This window comes from Poeciliopsis prolifica, unplaced genomic scaffold, assembly GCF_027474105.1.
Source record: "Poeciliopsis prolifica strain line A6 unplaced genomic scaffold, Auburn_PproV2 SCAFFOLD034, whole genome shotgun sequence".
Lineage (NCBI taxonomy): Eukaryota > Metazoa > Chordata > Actinopteri > Cyprinodontiformes > Poeciliidae > Poeciliopsis > Poeciliopsis prolifica.
Genome location: NW_026562409.1, coordinates 4,490,080 through 4,507,579, shown reverse-complemented (window position 1 = coordinate 4,507,579; position 17,500 = coordinate 4,490,080). Strand labels below are relative to the sequence as shown.

The 17,500-nt window shown below is 39.0% G+C and overlaps 1 protein-coding gene across 1 annotated transcript in view; it reads right to left on the bottom strand.

The window, feature by feature from the left end:
• The window catches only part of asic2 (acid-sensing (proton-gated) ion channel 2), a 293,437-nt gene extending 277,129 nt beyond the window's left edge, over window positions 1-16,308 (bottom strand). Inside the window, exons 1-2 of the mRNA XM_055051975.1 lie at window positions 16,112-16,308; window positions 14,943-15,559 (exon numbers count right to left, since the gene is read on the bottom strand). Coding sequence (XP_054907950.1) covers window positions 14,943-15,515 — 573 coding nt within the window. The 5' untranslated portion in view covers window positions 15,516-15,559; window positions 16,112-16,308. The remainder of the gene's footprint in view (window positions 1-14,942; window positions 15,560-16,111) is intronic.
• Between the last annotated feature and the right edge of the window lie 1,192 nt (window positions 16,309-17,500).

Here is a 17,500-nt window from a genome sequence, read left to right as displayed (position 1 = left end):
CACTCACATGTAAAAATGACTACAAACAGATGCACAATTACAGAACTGTATGTCTTTGAAAAGCAGAAGTAGAGCCTCCTGCACAACTAATAAGAATGGAGCAAGTTTTTTTCTGGATGGTAGGTCAACAGCAAAACACTCCTTTTCCAGCAGCCATTGTACACCGCATTCAGCAGTACAGCCATGAAAAATGTCATAAAAATCATCAAGCAAATCCAGATCAAATTCTTCCACTACTAATCAGCCTGGCGGGCCACCAGGCTTTACTTGTGTCCCGAGCAAGCTCAGCATCTTCCAATAAAACATAATTATCAAGTGATATTTTCAAATTTCGTGCCACCTTTAAAAAAACTTTCAACTCAAAAATACAGATGAATTACTGCCCTCGCGCCCTGACCACTGGGCTTAGCAGGTTTTCTGGAAAACTTGCTGATCACAAGTGGCTTTTTAGCCGTTATTTAAAGGAACTTAATTTTTCAGCTGTTTTCTGGAAGTTTGCTCCAGATTTGTGGTGCATAGAAGCTGAATGTTGCTTCTTCGTGTTTGCCCACGCTAAATGTCATTAATTAGGTATTAATTATGACAACTTCTTTAAAGATTCTCTTAAAACAGCCAAACACATAATTTCTGAGATTAAGATGCAGGCTGAGAAACTAAATGAATGATTCAGTATCTAGCATCTGCAGAGCTTGATGAAATACTGAGCAGGTGATTCAGACAGATTAACCTGTGTTTGAGTGTGAGCTCATCTAAATCAGTGAAGACACACACTCACTCAAAATACCCTCTACGCCAACATGCATCCAACCATAGAGGCGCCACTCTTTCCACAGTGTTTCAAAGGGATTTTTAAGCTAAATCACCATTTTTTTCAGCTTTCCATCTTTTATAAGCTTGCTTTTTTGTTTTAACATAACTCATCTCAAGTGTATTCAGACAGTGGTCTTTTAAAAAACACAGCTTTGTATTTATTTGTGAGACAGATTGTGAAGAAAATCAATCCAACATTGGCCCTGTGGGGCCAATGAAAGTGATTTCCAGTCATGCTGTCCTGCACACAAGCATCATTTTGACAAAAAGGCCGAACATTGTCCTGACACCAATCGGAGATCCTTTCCATCAGCACGGCAGTCCTACCTGCAGACAGGGAGGGGAGGCGCTGGCGGTAGAGCTGTCAAAGGGATATCTTGACAAGTTTTAGCCTGGTGTTTATTTCAGCAACAGAAAAGCCTCAGTGTGTGGTGGGAAAATGCAGCAGCAGTTCATAGAGCAAAAGAAAAGAAAAAAACTCTGCATCCTGCAGAATAGAGATCTAAAGGATTTGTGTTTGTTCAAAAATTCAAACAACAAAGGGACTTCCAATTAATTGCATGATTAATTGCATGTTTATTTACAAAACTCAAGCCAATCCACTCCCAAAATGAGCCAAGAAACAAGAGTAGTAAAAGTGACAAAACTAAATGACAAACATATGTCTCACTTTCCATGAAAGCAGTCTGAAATCTCTAATGCCCAGAGCACACAGCTCTCAGGTGAATATGGATGCAAGGATCAAAAGAAATCCTGGACGGCTTACAGAGATTAAGGAGAAAAAGACAGCTGGACAAAGGGAGTCTGAAAGAGTCTGTCAGCCTGTTTAGAGCGGGCTTTTTTTATTTTTCTCCCTTGACCAAAAACATGCCTAGTTAGAGCATCAAGTGTGCAGTGAGCTGTATACTTCCCCCTCTGGATACCCCATCACTATAGTTTGAGAAGTGCTGATGTAAAGTCACGTGCAAAGTATTTTTACAGGGATTACATAGGAGATATCGGCATGTTTCATCACACTTTTGTTGAATAAAAATGATCACATTCAACAAAATTCCCCTAAAGATTGGAGCAGATTTTAAGAAACTAGACATGGTGTAACTTGGGTGTGCAGTTCACTGCAAAAACACAAAATCTTACCAAATGTTTTTGTCTAGTTTCTAGTGCAAATATCTCAGCAAGCTTGAAATAAGGTAAAACTACCAAGTAACTTTTTTAGCAAGATATAGGAGCTTCTTTTAACTAAATAATTCCTTAGAATGTGGGAAATATATCTTATAAGTTAAAAGAACTAGCACTTTTTTATCAATATTAAGAAATTATTTACTTAAAAGAAGCCTCTATGTCTTGCTGAAAAGTTACTTTTAGTTAGTTTGTCTTACTTCAAGTGTACTAAGATATTTATTCTACAAGAAATACTTGGTAAGATTTGTGTCTTTGCAGTGTAGTCCTTCAGGATTGGTAGTGCAAATTTCTTTTGTGTTTTCTCATTTTTTAAAGGTTTTAATGACATTAGTTGTCTTTATTTGCAATAGATTAGACTGGAAATGGGTGGGAAGAAATGGAGGAAACATCTCTTGTTGTGTCCTTGAGCAAGACGCTTCACCTCCCCTTTTAGTAGTAAACCAGTATATATAAAAATCATTACATTTTGTAAAGCAACATGACCTTGCAGACACTATGCATCCACTATGACTACGAATGCCTCTACATCAGTTTAGCAGTGAATTGTAAGTATTATAGTCACATCGCCTGTTCTCCAAATGATAAAGACTCCTGTGGAAATAATAGTTAACTCAGTCCAATATACAGTGCAACATTTATCCTGCCTTTTGACAGCCAGCAGTACGAATCCACACAAATTACTGTCAAAACAAAACTAATGTTTTGAAGACAATGAGTCAGTAAAATGAGATCCATAGTAGATTTAGACATTTATATTTTATACCGACTCAAAAAGATTTCATTAGATGATGCTACACTTTGAGATTGAATCATATCTGTTGTATGTTTCAGGAAACGTTTTACCGTCTGCGCACAGAAAAACAAATTCTTTAAAACAATCAATAAAACTACAGAAGGCAGCATTTCATGGAGATTAAATAATGTCTGAGACAGCATCTAATTTTCAATGAGCAGCCTCCAAACAAGCCATGGAAATTTTGAGTTAACTAGCCACTTGACCTTTGATTTCATAAGCATAAGTCAATATGTGCTAAAAGCAACTCAAAGCAAATGCATCAAGCAGCTTGAATCTCAGACATGCAAAACAATCCGACCCTGACTGCATGTGACAGCACATTACGGAGCAAAGCGACGCACAAAAATATCAACACACAGCAGCTCGTAAAATCCCACACACTCACACAGGCCAACAAACACACACTCAGGCATGCTTCATCTCCTCCTCCTGGGGCCACGATGAAGTGGGTACCCAGACAGCCTGCTGAGGTAATGGGCTGTGCACTCCTCTCCTCTCGACTCCTTCAGCTCCTTCTTTTCACTGCTATGGATGCCAGCCAACATCCCCAACCTGGGGCTTCAGACTACGACCAATTAGTCACATTTTGAGACCGCTTTGGAAGACAGCTAGAGAATATTCAACAACAAGTTTCACCAAAAGGACTTGGAAATGTGCCCCATTTTTTACCCCCTGCTGTTTATGATCAAATCTGAGATAGTTTGCATGAAATAATAATGCACCTAATTCTTATTATTTTGAATAAATGCTGTTTTCAGCTGGTCTATTCGGAAAAATTAGGGCGCACTTTGAACAGAAAAATTAAGCATTAATTTAGATATTACATGCTCACTCAGCAAGTTAACTCAATGTTTAAAAAAAAGCCAAAGTCTTATTTTTTCTGACACACTGGGAAAACATACTGAAAGCAGACAAAACAAGGTGGTAGATCTACTTTAAACATTGGGTATTCAGGTGGTGTCCAACTCTCACTGGACATTTTTGACCCTTAGCCAAACGTCCTGAAATTTAAACTGATAAAATGTACTAAAAATATATATATATTTATATATAACTGTGTATATGCAGCAGTTTTGGGTCACAATTGCAAGAACAAGTATTTTTGGTCTAGTTTCTAGTTCAAATATCTTACTACACTTAAAAGTAACTTTTTAGCAAGACATAGAGGCTTGTTTTAGGTTAATAATTCCTTATTATTGATTAAAACACGTTTTAGTTCCATTTACTTATAGCATGGGAAAAATATGTTGTTATAAGTTAATTAATCTGCCAATGAAACTAGTACTTTTTAACACATTATTTTACTTAAAACAAGCCTCTATATCTTGCTAAAAGTTACACGCAAGTCAGTTTTGTCTCATTTCAAGTTTGCTAAGATATTTTGCTCAAGAAACCAGACCAAAAAATCCTTGGTAGGATTTTGTATTTCAATGTATGGTACAAGGGCAAACATTTTAAAAAAGATAAATAGAAGGCTTCTTCTTTCTTTCACATTTAAACAGTACACAATAGAGGTGTACAAGTACACAAAAACCAGGGTTTGGTACATGCTTCTGTTTTAAAGTCAGTTTGGTTTTCGCTTCAAATGGGAGAGAAATTTGATTTGTGCACTGCTATAAGGCTAGATAAGAACCAAACACTGAGCACAAATTTGGCCAATTTTTCCTGACAAAACTGGTGCAGCTAAGTTCTAATATCATTTATTTTGTTAAGAGTAAAAGTGATAAGAACTACTTATTATTACTTTTTAAAGTAACTGTATAGCTGTGACTGTGTGGCAAACACAAATATTGCTCTTAAACATTAACAGAGTATTAATTGGAATTTATCGTAACAATAAATCTAAATTCTTATAAGAAGTTTGTTATGATAAATGATAAAACAATAAATGCCCACCCGTAGATCCGAAGCGTGCAAGTTTCTTGACTTTTCCTCCAAATGCCAGAATCTCCGTCTCTGTTTAAAGCAACAAGCAAACTGTAATCTGACGTTTTTTACGTTGCTTTGGAGAAATTACTTCTTTCTGAAGCAGGTAGAACTTGCCATCTCATAAGCTTCAGCCAGCGTCTTTACAAAATCTTTTAATTGGGAGTTGAAAGGTACATTTAGCAAATTTAAACACATTTAGCGCTGGTATAATTGAACAGAATTCCCTGAAACTAATTCCTAATATTTTGGCTGAGATGCCATCTATAAATACATTAACAGATGTTCTTCCAGTTTAACTGAGAAGTTGTTAATTAATCTCTCAGAAACTAACAAACCATGTCAGCATCATCTGGGCTTCCGCAAACTGTTCCAAAGCAAAGTAATGTAGGTGAAATAGAGTTTGAAGTCGGTCCTTTAGGGCCCGTGTAATTCATATTTTAGATCTTTTTTTGGTTTTACACACCTGAATCAAATTAATAAGTCATTACCAGGTTACTGTGAAGATTAATGACAGGCTAACGAGCTAACTAGGCCATTTGAATTAACTGTGTTGAAGGAGGACATCAACCCTTCTGGATGGGAGTCGGACATCGCTGCCCTAGTTTATGTCAACGTATGAATGTAAGAGGGGAAAAAATACTCCCTCTTGTTATTTTGGCATATTGTAAACAGAAATAGTTGTTGTAATGCTAACTGACCTAAAAACAGAGAATGGTCCGAAAACAAGAAAATATCCATGAGTGGCAGTTCTGTGGGGCAAATGCGTTGTTGATGCCAGAGGTCAGAGAATGCCCAGAGTAGTTGATAGAACGACAACAGCAACTCAAATCATTACAACCGAGGTCTGCAGAAGAGCATCTCTGAACACACAACATGTTGGACTTTGAGGATGGGCTACAGCAGCAGAAGACCAGACCAGGTGTTGCTCCTGGTAGCTAAGAACAGGAAACTGAGGCTACAGTTCACACAGGCTCACCAAAACTGGACAATAGAAGATTGGAAAAACGTTGCCTGGTCTGATGAGTCTCGATTTCTGCAGCGACCTTCGGACGGTCGGATCCGAATTTGGCGTCAACAACAGGAAACCATGGATCCATCCTGCCTAGTATCAACAGTCAGCCTGGTGGGGATATTTTCCTGGCACACTTTGGGAACATTGCTACCAACTGACCATGGTGTCAGCGCCACAGCCTACCTGAGTTTTGTTGTGGACCATGTCCATCCCTTCATGATCATTTTCTGATGGCCACTTCCAGCAGCAACATAACATGTCATGTCATAAAGCGCCAATCATGTCAGACTGGTTCCTTGAACAATGAGTTCTCTAATGGCCTCCACAGTCACCAGATCTCAATCCAGTAAGGAACCTTTAAGATGTGGTGAAACAGGATATTTGCATTATGGATGTGCAGCTGAGAAATCTGCAGCAATTGCATGATGCTGTCATGTCAATATGGACCACACTTTCTCAGGAATGTTTCCAGTACCTTGTTGAATCTATGCCATGAAAGCCTAAGGCAGTTCTGAACGTAAAATGGGGTCAAACACGGTACTAGTGAGGTGTACCTAATTAAGTGGCCAGTGAGTGTATTTCCAGACATTTTGTCAGGCTAACAGACAGCGATTGGTGATCTTTCATGTGTGTTGGACGCAGCCTTTTGTTCTAGACAATCAGTGTAAGGTTGTAAAATCAATGTGTGCAATATTCGTATAGCAAAGGGCTGTTTCGAGAGCAATAACTGTTAGCTATTACATCCCAAGTGTTATGAACTTGCATTTTACATGCTAATGCAATATTTAGCCAGCTGAACAGTCTCCCAGCAGCAGATGCTCACACTAGACACAAATGGCATCGTCTAAAAATGCTAAAATGTCACAGTGTGTACAAAGCTAGTATGAGTCAAAAATAAAAGAAAACAGACATAAATCACAATATTTACAGTGTCTCATATTGTGTCTTGATAATCCAAAACGTACAAAAAAAATATGCTAATCTGCTTTTTCGTGCATTGTGAAAAACACTGAAGTTTTGTTTGCTGTAGGAAATGACTGAGGTCAGTTCAATGTATACTGAAATCAATTAAATGGAGTTTATTGCAATATTTTTTAGTTTTAATCAGCTGCATTTTAATATGAACATAAGAAAAAAAATTGTTGAACATTAATTGGCTCAGCCAAGTTCTATGGTCAATAAATTCTTCCATGAATTTAGGCATCCCCAATTATGCCTAAATGATAAGATGAGCATTTAATAAAAATGTTTACTAAGGTTTATGACTCAGTATTTCATCAGTGAGAAATCATTGATAAAAAATGTTTGATGAAATAATGTAAATCCACCTGAAAATCTTGTTTTAATGTGTCTTTTTGCATGAAGTCCTTTAACCAAGTCTAAAGCAAAATACGTAATGTTTGTTTTTCATTGAACAGCAAATAGTTTTCACGTTATATCGCCAATTTTGGCACCTTAATTTCCCATGCACTGATCTATTACAGAAATCAAACTGAACAAAAAATCAGGAAAACATCCTGCTCCTTTGAGCTTCATCACAAGAAGCAGGACCAGACACTTTATCATCAAGCTACTATAATCTGGCATCGCAGACAGTTGCAGAAAGCCGTATCCAAATTGAGCCATCTGTGCCAAAACTCCAGTTCTTACTAGCTGGTAAAAAAGCACAGGTTTCTCCTGCCAATCCAGGACGTTTGAGGCGGGGAAACGCTTGTGGGTGGTGGTGGCAGTGGTGCTTTCCATGCCCTTTAAAATACTGAGTCATTACGCCTGCTGGGAATCCAAAATGCCACTATAATGCCACATCGGCTTGATGATTAATACAGTCCATCCACAAAAATCTAATGTGATGCACTCTGCTTTTAAGCCTTGAGAAAAAAAAAAAACCTCGGAAGTGCTAAAATGCAGTTAGTGAGACGGAGACGGGAGGAAAAGGCCGTAGAATACTTACATAATGGGTTCCTGACATCCTGCTGTTTGCCATTGGCTGAACTAGAGCAAATCCAGCCAATAATCGTTCACTAAAGTGCTAAGGCCACAGGTTGCATGTACCAGCTAATTACTAACGCTGTAACCAGCCAAAGCCATTACGCTGATGGTGCTGTTCCAACAAGGCTTAGGTCAGAGCAGGGGATGAGTAGCTAATTAGCTTCTGTTTGATACAAGATCTGGCTGCTATAAGGTTACACATTAAGCCTGGGAGCGTGGGAGCATCCTCCCTGGCCCGCTTATCTCAAGGGGTATTTTTACTCTCACTACAACGTGCAAGGAGAGCCAGGGAGGCAATCCGAGCTAATACACTGTGGCAGGCATGCTGATTTGCCTTGTTGGTGTAATCAATCAGCATTTAATCAAGCTGGTAATCACACTCAGCAAGAACAAACTTGGTCCATGAAAGTTCAATGAGGAACACACCATTGGCACACGATCTCCCTTCACTGACGCAATCACATCAGGAGGCAGGATTATCAGTTTTAATTCACAGTGGGTGGTCATGGGTAGGTAGTCTAGTAAAAATATATATTTATATATATTTTTTTACATAGAAAATATCTTGTGTCCTCTTGGCAGCAACTGTTAATTGAGTTTCTCTTCAATTCTTCAAATTTGATTGCTCTGAAACTTGCCAACTGCAGCAAAGATAGGTGGAGAAACATCCGGAAATACTTAATTATTTCTAGGCGGCTCAGTACCACTTGGTCCATGGACCGGTACCGGGCCTCGACTCGGGGGTTGGGAACCCCTGTAAAGCAAACCTGACAAAACCTGACACATAACAAGGGATTTTCTTACAGTTTGAACTGTAAACATTAAATTAAGCTCATGTTTCTGGTTTTAGAGCTCTAGCCAGAAAGATGTGACTACATTTTGTACATAATACATTTTCTGTTGTGCATGACCTGAAGCACTCTTTATAAACTCTGCCCTTTTTTCCTGAAAAAAATAAAATAACCATCAGAAAAAAAAGAGAAAAAAAATCACTCAAGGTGTACAAGAGCCGTGTAAGAAAGGAGTTAACTGGATTTCATGCTGTCAAAAACATCCCTGGATAATTCCTGCCAGCCGTATCCATGAATTATTTCTATTAGTTCATTCAACTGGAAGACAAGGCCTGCTTTGTAAGCTTCAATTTGATTGGTCAGTATGAGAAAGTCTTATGAATGAATGACTTCCCAAGATGCAGCGCACATTTTCATTTTAGGAAAGCTCTGAAATGCTTTCCTGACAGAACCAGCTACTCAGCTAGAATTGCTGCTCATTATTAAACATCTAAAATTTTCCATACATACTTGCAATACAATTAAAAAATAATTAGATTAGATTCCTTCAGTTGAAGAACAGGTGATAGTGTTCTGATATTTGACTTATTTTATTCATATTTTATAAACAGAATGTAATTTTCCTGAATAATTCTCATCTTTACATCTTTAAAGAGTCTGAAACCTTGGGTTAGTCTATGGTCATAATGTCTGAATAAAATGCAGCAGCGATCCTATTTTTCTAACAGAGTCCGCATCAGTTCATGGTGTGGTTGATTATACTTGTAAACTATTACCTCATGCTATTTTAATAATACAAGTTTTAACACAACTTCATTATTTACCAAATAATGCAAAGTTTGTAATGTTGATGACTGTCATGTTAGGCTTATGCACAGCCTTTAAATAAAGTGTTACGGTTGTTTGTAGTTATTTCAGTGAAGAATTGTACAAATAACTGTTTCTCAAACATATTCATTTCGCTTGCAGATACAAAAACCGGAAAATGGAAGCGAACTAAAAAGAAGAAAATACCAACATTGCTGTCCAAGCACATTACTGCATGAAACAAAGTTGTGTTGAAATAAACCCAGCCTGGTGTTCAGAAGAACAAAACTACACAATTTTCATTATGTGGCTGCATTAATGAGAGCTAATTTCGACACTCTGGATGAATTGCAGGGAGCTTTTAGCTGACGTGGCCATTGAACCTTTACCTCCTAATCAAGCTAACTGTCCCATCTGCACAAAAAAAGATTTATCATCTGATCCCTGTGAGCCAGTTTTGCCAAAACTTCAGTTTTCCCTCAACGTCACATGATTCCTGCCTGTTCCTGTGAATTTTTCTTTTTGAAATATGTAACCTCGTTCAACGGGAAGGAAACCTGCGTGGCCTTAGGTCGCCCCTGGCACGAACCTGACCTCTGGTTCAGTCTTAAAACATTATTCAAAAATGTTCCCTTTTAAAACTATAAAATATGCTCAAATCAGGAACTGGTCTGTTTTCTATTATAATATTTTTAAAAGGCTTAAAATTATGTGCATAAATTAACATTCTCACTGTTTAATTAAAACCCTATAAAAACATGTACAGAAAAGAAAAGGGAGGGTTTATAATAACATTGGATATTATTTTAAAAAATGCAATATTCTGATGAAAATTTATATCATTAATTATGAATAACTCACACTTTCCCAACATGTATTTTTTAAAATCCCTATGACTCTGAGTTTAGCACCAATATATTCAACAGGTTTGAGCATAATAAACGGTTAGCATCCATACAACTGACTAAATATATTATTGATATGCAGAGAGCTTGAAAAATTATCACCCGAGCTCTTTGCAATTACAAAGACTAATACAACCCAACATATTGTGGCGCTTCAATGTAATAACCTAGCAATGATAAGCTATTCTTATTTGAGTGTTTGTTGGAACAGGTGCTTAGCTAAATATTCATTTTAGTTTATATAATTGTCTACAGAAGGTTTTATCCCTAATACTGCAGAATGTAGAGGCAAGAAAAGCAAAACTGGGAGATTGTTTTCTTAGCATGAGAACCAATGTTTACGCAAAAATAATAAACTTTTCATGCATGTTTATACAGCATATTTAAGATTTATTTTTAGTATTAGTTGACATAGCAGCAGAATGTTATTTGCAGTGATTTCTGGAGAAATAAAACTGATATTTTCAAGTAAATGATGCCAGGAACCAAGTTATATTTAAAGTATATTATTTATTGTACATAATTGTACAATATATATACATACACACTTTCTTTTTTTTGCTTTGTAAATCCACCAGCAACTTTCTCACTAATGCACACTCACTCTTTACCAAGCTGCACTGCAACAACTCAGGACAATTTCAACGAAGTTGGACTGAAGGTGAGAAAAACCTTTTGACAAATATTCTTTGAGATGTGCCCTCATTTTTTAAGCATCCTTCAAAAACAAGTGTACTAAAGCGCTCATTTAGGAAGAATCATGTCAAGTAGGTCTGCGAGGCATTCCCGTATGAACGCAAATTAAAAAGGAGCGGTCTGCAAATCTGAAAAATGCTTAAAACTATCCAAGGTGACACGCCGCACATATTAGTGGAAATGTGCACAGTACTTCCATTTCCCCTTTTGTGCAGTGCAATGCTCCAGTTCCATCAGTCACATCACACAGACTCCCGCGTCCCCATAGTTCTCCCCACGGTCATTCATCACAGTGCCACTCAAACGCTGACTCGGGTCCCTGGAGTGTCATGCTAATATGCTCTCTCCATGTGTGTGCATTTATTCATGTTCACATGTACTTCAGCAACACAATTTTTTCCAGAATTTAATCTCAACTGTGGCAACGGATGCCTTTTTGTGTTTTACTTTTCTCCAAATCAAATATGGAGATATGAAGAAATGCTGCAGAATTCAAAGAGAGTAAAGACGGAAGAAGTTAATAGACGGAAGAATGGAGAAACTCAGCAGCAACAGGCAGAGGGCAAAAAGGATGACAGTCCCTTCTAGTAACCTCTCTGTCAACATGATTATCTTTAAACATGGTTTCTGGTGAAAGATGTGTCACACAACATGTAAGATTGTTGCTAAGGGGAAGTTAAATGGAGCCTCAATGGGCTACATGGGAAGGCAAATACAGAACAAAGATAGATTTGCACTAACGCTCTGGAAATGTCTTCATGAAAATCCCATGCTCTCCTGACAGACGGAGCCGAGTGGAGTTGCGACAGCTCACTGCAGTATGGATCAGCCGCAGGGCAGGCATCCATCTGAAGGCGTGAATTGATCATCACTACAGCCAACGTCTGATTCACAATAGTTGTTTTTCCAATTAGCTTTTCTGAATTGAACAAATCTCAAGATAAAACATCAAGTCATCAATCCAGTAGTAATTGACTCAGACCCAGAGGCTTTAATGACTTGAATTTGACACGGTTGAGGCACAATAATGCCACTGATCGACTTCATCAACGGCAGGAGAGCAGCTACTCCATTGGACCAGCAGAGGATTGTCAAGCCAATCGGACGTTGATGAGCCGCACCTTGCGTGACGTCGGTACTACATCATCTGCAACCCGGCAATAAAGACTCAATAAAGTTTAGCTAACTCGATTATGTGCGAGTCTGCAGCCACAAGCTTGCAGTTTAAAAAAGGTTAATGAATGTGAGTATAGAGACAGAGAAGCGTGGCTGTAAGACTGCATCACTTACGCCCCCTCTGACTCTAAATCATTGATGGATGGATGGATGCACAGAAGCTGCGACTTACTGTATGGGGAATAGAGAGTCCCTGCTGTTTCTGTTGTTGATGTCTGCTGTGGTAGCAGCACTGAGTCATTTACTCATTTTGTGTTGTGCTGCTGCTTTCAGAATAATGCCTGCTTGTCTAAAAACTAAATATTTCTGCACAAGAGAAAAATCCTAAAAATATGTATCAAACGGTTGCTTTATTTAGGGAATCATTCAGATTTGATATCTAAAAAGTTGTAACATTTCTTTAGATTTATCAAAAATAATTAGCTTTTTTTATTGGCTCTAGTGATCTTTATTTAATAGTTAATTGACAGGAAAGTGGGTAATGAGAGAAGAGGAAGACATTCGGCAAAGGTCGGCAGGCCGGGAATCGAACCTGCGACAGCCGGGTCAAGGACAAAGGCCTCCAGATGTGGGTTGTGCTTAAAATGAAATAATTAGCTTTTATGAAAAGGTTAAATTGGTATTCTTCAATCTGCAGCTTGTTATTCTCCTGCTTGGAGAGTCTGTTCATGTTTTTAATTTTAAAAATCCAGACTTGCAACTCTGACGTTTTTTCCTGAATTTTAAAGCATACGAAACAAAACATGTAACCTTACGCCTGCTTGAATTGTAGTAACGTCTTATCCAGAGGTTCCACAAATTTTTTATCATCTGGACTAAGTTGGATGACGATTGTTTCAAACTGTAAAGTAATAAGCTATTAATTTTTAGAAAATGAATAGTTTAAATTGTTGTAAACTAATTGCAACAATTTATGGAAACCATCTTGATAAAAAAAAATTGGATTTTTGTCCCTGTTACAAAATTGTGGTCAGAATTATTAATTATTTTGTAGTTTTCTTTTTGCAATTCAGAACATCATTAAAACATAAACTTATTTTTTGCTCATTTGGAAGCAGAGTAACTATGAACAGTTTTTTATTTTATTGGTAATTTCCATGGAAGCATCACAAATATTACGTTTTGTGTGATTTTATCTTGGGGTATAATAATTCTGACCTTAACTTTAAAAGCATAGATCCACCAAATGTAACAAGAAAGGCCCGTTGGATTTACTAATGCCCATTTTATTTAGAAGTTAGTCCAAATTCAAAACTCTGATTGGTAAAATATTAAAGGTCAGATGTGATAAAGCAAAATAAAGCTTACTGGTTTCAAATTATTATTAATCAATGTGAAAAGTACTGCATTAATCAAACATCATTACACTTTTACTATGCAAAATGGGAAGACTTAAAAATATATATTTGAAAAAAAAATAGAATCTTTTTCATTGCCTTATGTTTTATGTTTTTCTGTCATTTTTTTGACCGATATGTTAAAAATGACCAACATTGGCCGATGTTGGTGTCTACATACGATGCATTACTAACATAAAGAACTTTGTTCTGCACCATTTTTAAGTACAAAAATTGCATTCATCTTATAATGTGTCCTTAATGCAATCACTTGGTTTTGTGCCTTCACTTTGCTATTAACTTGAAATTCCCATTTCAATCTGCATGTTGAAGGTCATCCAGCAAACCAGGGTACATAAAAATACTTATAATTATACTATAACACTCAAAAATAGCGTTGCACAATCCAACTATGTTGCCCCGCTGCTACATCAAACAGAATTGATCACCTTTAATGTGAAAACACGAGCAACCCAAGACAGAAAAAACTGACATTTTCATGCTTGACTAAACACAATATTACAAATGCATTGTTGTGCATTATATGTGATGTGTGCAAGAACAGATATAGTTCTATCTCGCATAATAAAATATTTTTCAAGTCGTCAAGTCACAACGATGTATTAGCAGCAGAATAAATGCATTCCAACAGAATGAAACTGTGTAGCTTTTTTTTAAATGAAAAGCGAGAACGTCTGTAATTACATGCATATATTTCACAAGCATGTCTTTATTGCTGCACAAATTCCATAAGTTATTTTTATTAAGTAGATGGAAACAAATGAGGCATCAAAAGTTTTAATATTTTCCTCTGCAGCATCCTAATCTTCAATTCCATGAGCAGCTCGACTAATCACTACTGGACTCCATTAACCCTCAGTCTGAGGGAGTTTAAGTGCGCAACAAGTGGATGTGAAGCACCAAACCAAGCTGATGCCAGAAACCTGCCCACTTCACTCTGGCATAAAGAAAGGCTTTAATTTTACCCACAACAAAAACCAGAGAGCAAAAATGACAATCTGCACAGCAAATACTTTGTTTACTCCTGCAAACAATCAAGCTTAGAGAAAAACACCATTTGTTTGCTTCAATTTAAAAACTGAAATAATTTTTTTTTGCTGCAGACAGTGCAGTCAGTGGTGTTTTAAGGAATTCACAATAGAAATGGTTCAGGAGAAAACTCAAATTTTTCTCCAATGATTAAATTGCCTCAGATTTGTTGCTGTTCTGCATTTGCCAGAGAGCAAAAAACTACTATTACTTCAAGGCTGAGGGCAGCAACAAGAAAGCGGCACAGAGTGTTAGCAGAACAAAGCTTCGCAAGTAGCATGTGAAGCAAAACATGAGAAAACCAGTTAGTCGACTCCCAGCTGTGCACCGCAGGAGGAAAAGTACAGCCGTCAGGATACATCAAAACTTTTTATTTGCACCAAAAATTGATCATGCGCCTTCCAGAGAAGGGAAACTTTGGACAAAGTCCAGCAGAGGAAAAAGACAGCGGGCATCACTCACAGTTTTGAAGTCGCTATGGCTGCAGTCCTGGCCTTGGTATCTGCAGTAGAGCATCATCTCCTCGAGGTCATGGCCGACCCTATCCATGAACTCCTTCATGTTGAACGCCTTGGCCTTGTAGGCTGTGAAGTTGGTTCTTTCTTGCAGAAAAGCGAGCACATCCGGCTCCGCCAAGTGTGGCTGCGGGATGGCCAGGTCCACGTCCAGCAGCGCCAGCAGCTCTCCAGCGTGGTACAGGTCGTTGCTGGTCAGGTGGCTGAAGCGGTAGATGTTGAGGTTACAAATGGTGACGGCGGGGAAAACCAGACTGCTCGACACCACGGCGTCCACACTGGTCAGGTGAGGGTAGGAGAGGAAGTACGCGAGCCTCTCTGCACTCTCCAGAGCGAACAGTCCCAGGCAGGCCAGCAAGGCTGCAGCCCAGAGCAAGCGGCGAGCGCCAGTCTGACCATATGGGAAGATGAAGCGCAGGCCGTGTAGCGTGCTGGTACCGGCGAAAGCCTGCCAGGAGGTGGGGCGCAAACTGGAGCTCTCATGGCTCCCCTGACTGCCACAAGCCTCCTTTAGATCCATGTTTATCCCTCCTGGTCAGCCAGGAAGCCTCTGTGGAATCACACCTGGACAGAGAGACGAAGTATTATTAGCTATACTGTAAAAGGTAGAGAGTCAAGGCAAACGCAAACAGAAAACTGACAAAGCAGCAAATTTAAAAACAAAATGACAAACAAGGGGTGACTTTAGGAAGTACCACAAAGAATCAGCGAATGAGGAGAAAGATGCTCCCTCAGGACATCCCTCTCCTCTCCACTTCCACTCTTATTCACTCCCCTGAACTGAGAGTTACTGTGGCTGCCAGCCCGCCTGTGGCTTCCACTACACCCCCAAACATCCACTCAACACACACACCCAAATCCCAACATGCCTCTCCTCCTTTTTCATCCTCCATTGCCCCCCGCGGCTGCTCGATTTCATTGACAAAAATAGCAGAGTTAAGTCCTGTGTGACACTGTGAGGAGGAGGTGAGAGTCACTTCAGCCGCCAGCAAATAAAAGCAGCCCCTGTGTATACAAAGTACCGGCTCATCTCCATTCAGAAACACTACGCATGCAAACACGCGTCAAGCCTTCTCGTGTTCTCCCGTGCCCTCAACTAATGACAAGCCAAAGCACCTCTCTCTCGTTCAGCCTAGCGAGGAGACATCCAGCTGGCGTGAGTGTGTGTGTGTGAGTGAGCCTGACGGCGCACGTGCGTGCGCGTGTGTGTGGGGAAGACAGAGGGAGAGCCGTTGATGATCAGAGCCGCCGGTTTGTCTCGCTTGTCGATCCAAACTCCTCCTGTTTTCCTCTGGCCAGAGACATCCGCTTTACCTCCTCTTCCTTGCTCATCTGTGGCGGCGGCGAACAACAGCCGAGCCGGGAGAGACGCACACACCAACACACATGCTTTACACTGAGCCAGAGCAGCGAGAGAGAGGGGAGAGACAGGAGGGAAGCCAACACTCTCCTCGCCTGATCTCCCCAAAGCAAAGTCTCTTATTGAATATGTTTTTCTCCTCCCCCGCACGTATTTGTCTCCATCTTTTTTATATTTCCACTGCTAGCCGCCACAAAAAAAGGAAAAGAAAAAAAAAACGGGAGTGACGGACGAGTGGAAAACGGGAGACAATCAGCTGGAGAGACACATTCAGGAGAGGGGAACAGTGGTGGAGTAGGGTGGGTTGGGAGGGGTGCGTGTCATGGGTGGTGAAGCAGAAGTGGAGATGGAGGAGTAAAGGCAGGGAGATCTAGGTTGAGGACAAAAATAAGACAGGAAACTAAAAAAAAAGGGCAAGCAGAGAAATGTGGTCACAAGGATGTCACCCAAAGGTATTCAGACCCACAAGCAGAGGTGAAGGGCACCGATGTAAACGCAGTAATGGGAACACACAACGTACTTGAGTCCAGATTTGTACATCGAGTTTATATTTCTTAGACTATGCATAAAAAAGAAAACGAAAAGCAACCCAAGTGAAGCGATACGAGGAGAGTGGAGGAGGAACTAACAGAAGAGCATGAGAGTGTTAAATGGTGTTAAACAAGAGAAAAAGCTGCAACACTATAGGTAAACAACGCAACCATTACAAATGACTCGAACAGGGGAAAAAACGTCTGGATGTAGGCAATAAAAACAAAAAACATTGCATTAATTATGAGCTCAATTTGATAGACTCAATAGTAATTAGAAAAAGTGCAATACTTAGGAATATGTATGCAAATCCCAAACAGTCAATTACCGCCTTAGGGCTGGAGCCCAGTGATAGACGCACAGTTTTCTTTGCTGCTGCTTGTTTTCATGCTTTACAGAACGGCAAACAGAAACAGTTTACCGCTTTGTTAATACTTTTTTTTAAGATGGTAAAGCAACTTTTGAAATGGGGAGAAACAAGAGAACAAGTCATTCAAGTAAGATAGATGTTCTCCAATCTTCATCAGTTAACAACAATTGAACTCAACCTCTAAAACCATCAGTGGCATTTGATTTCGTAAAAAAAAATAATAATAATAATAATAAAAATTCTT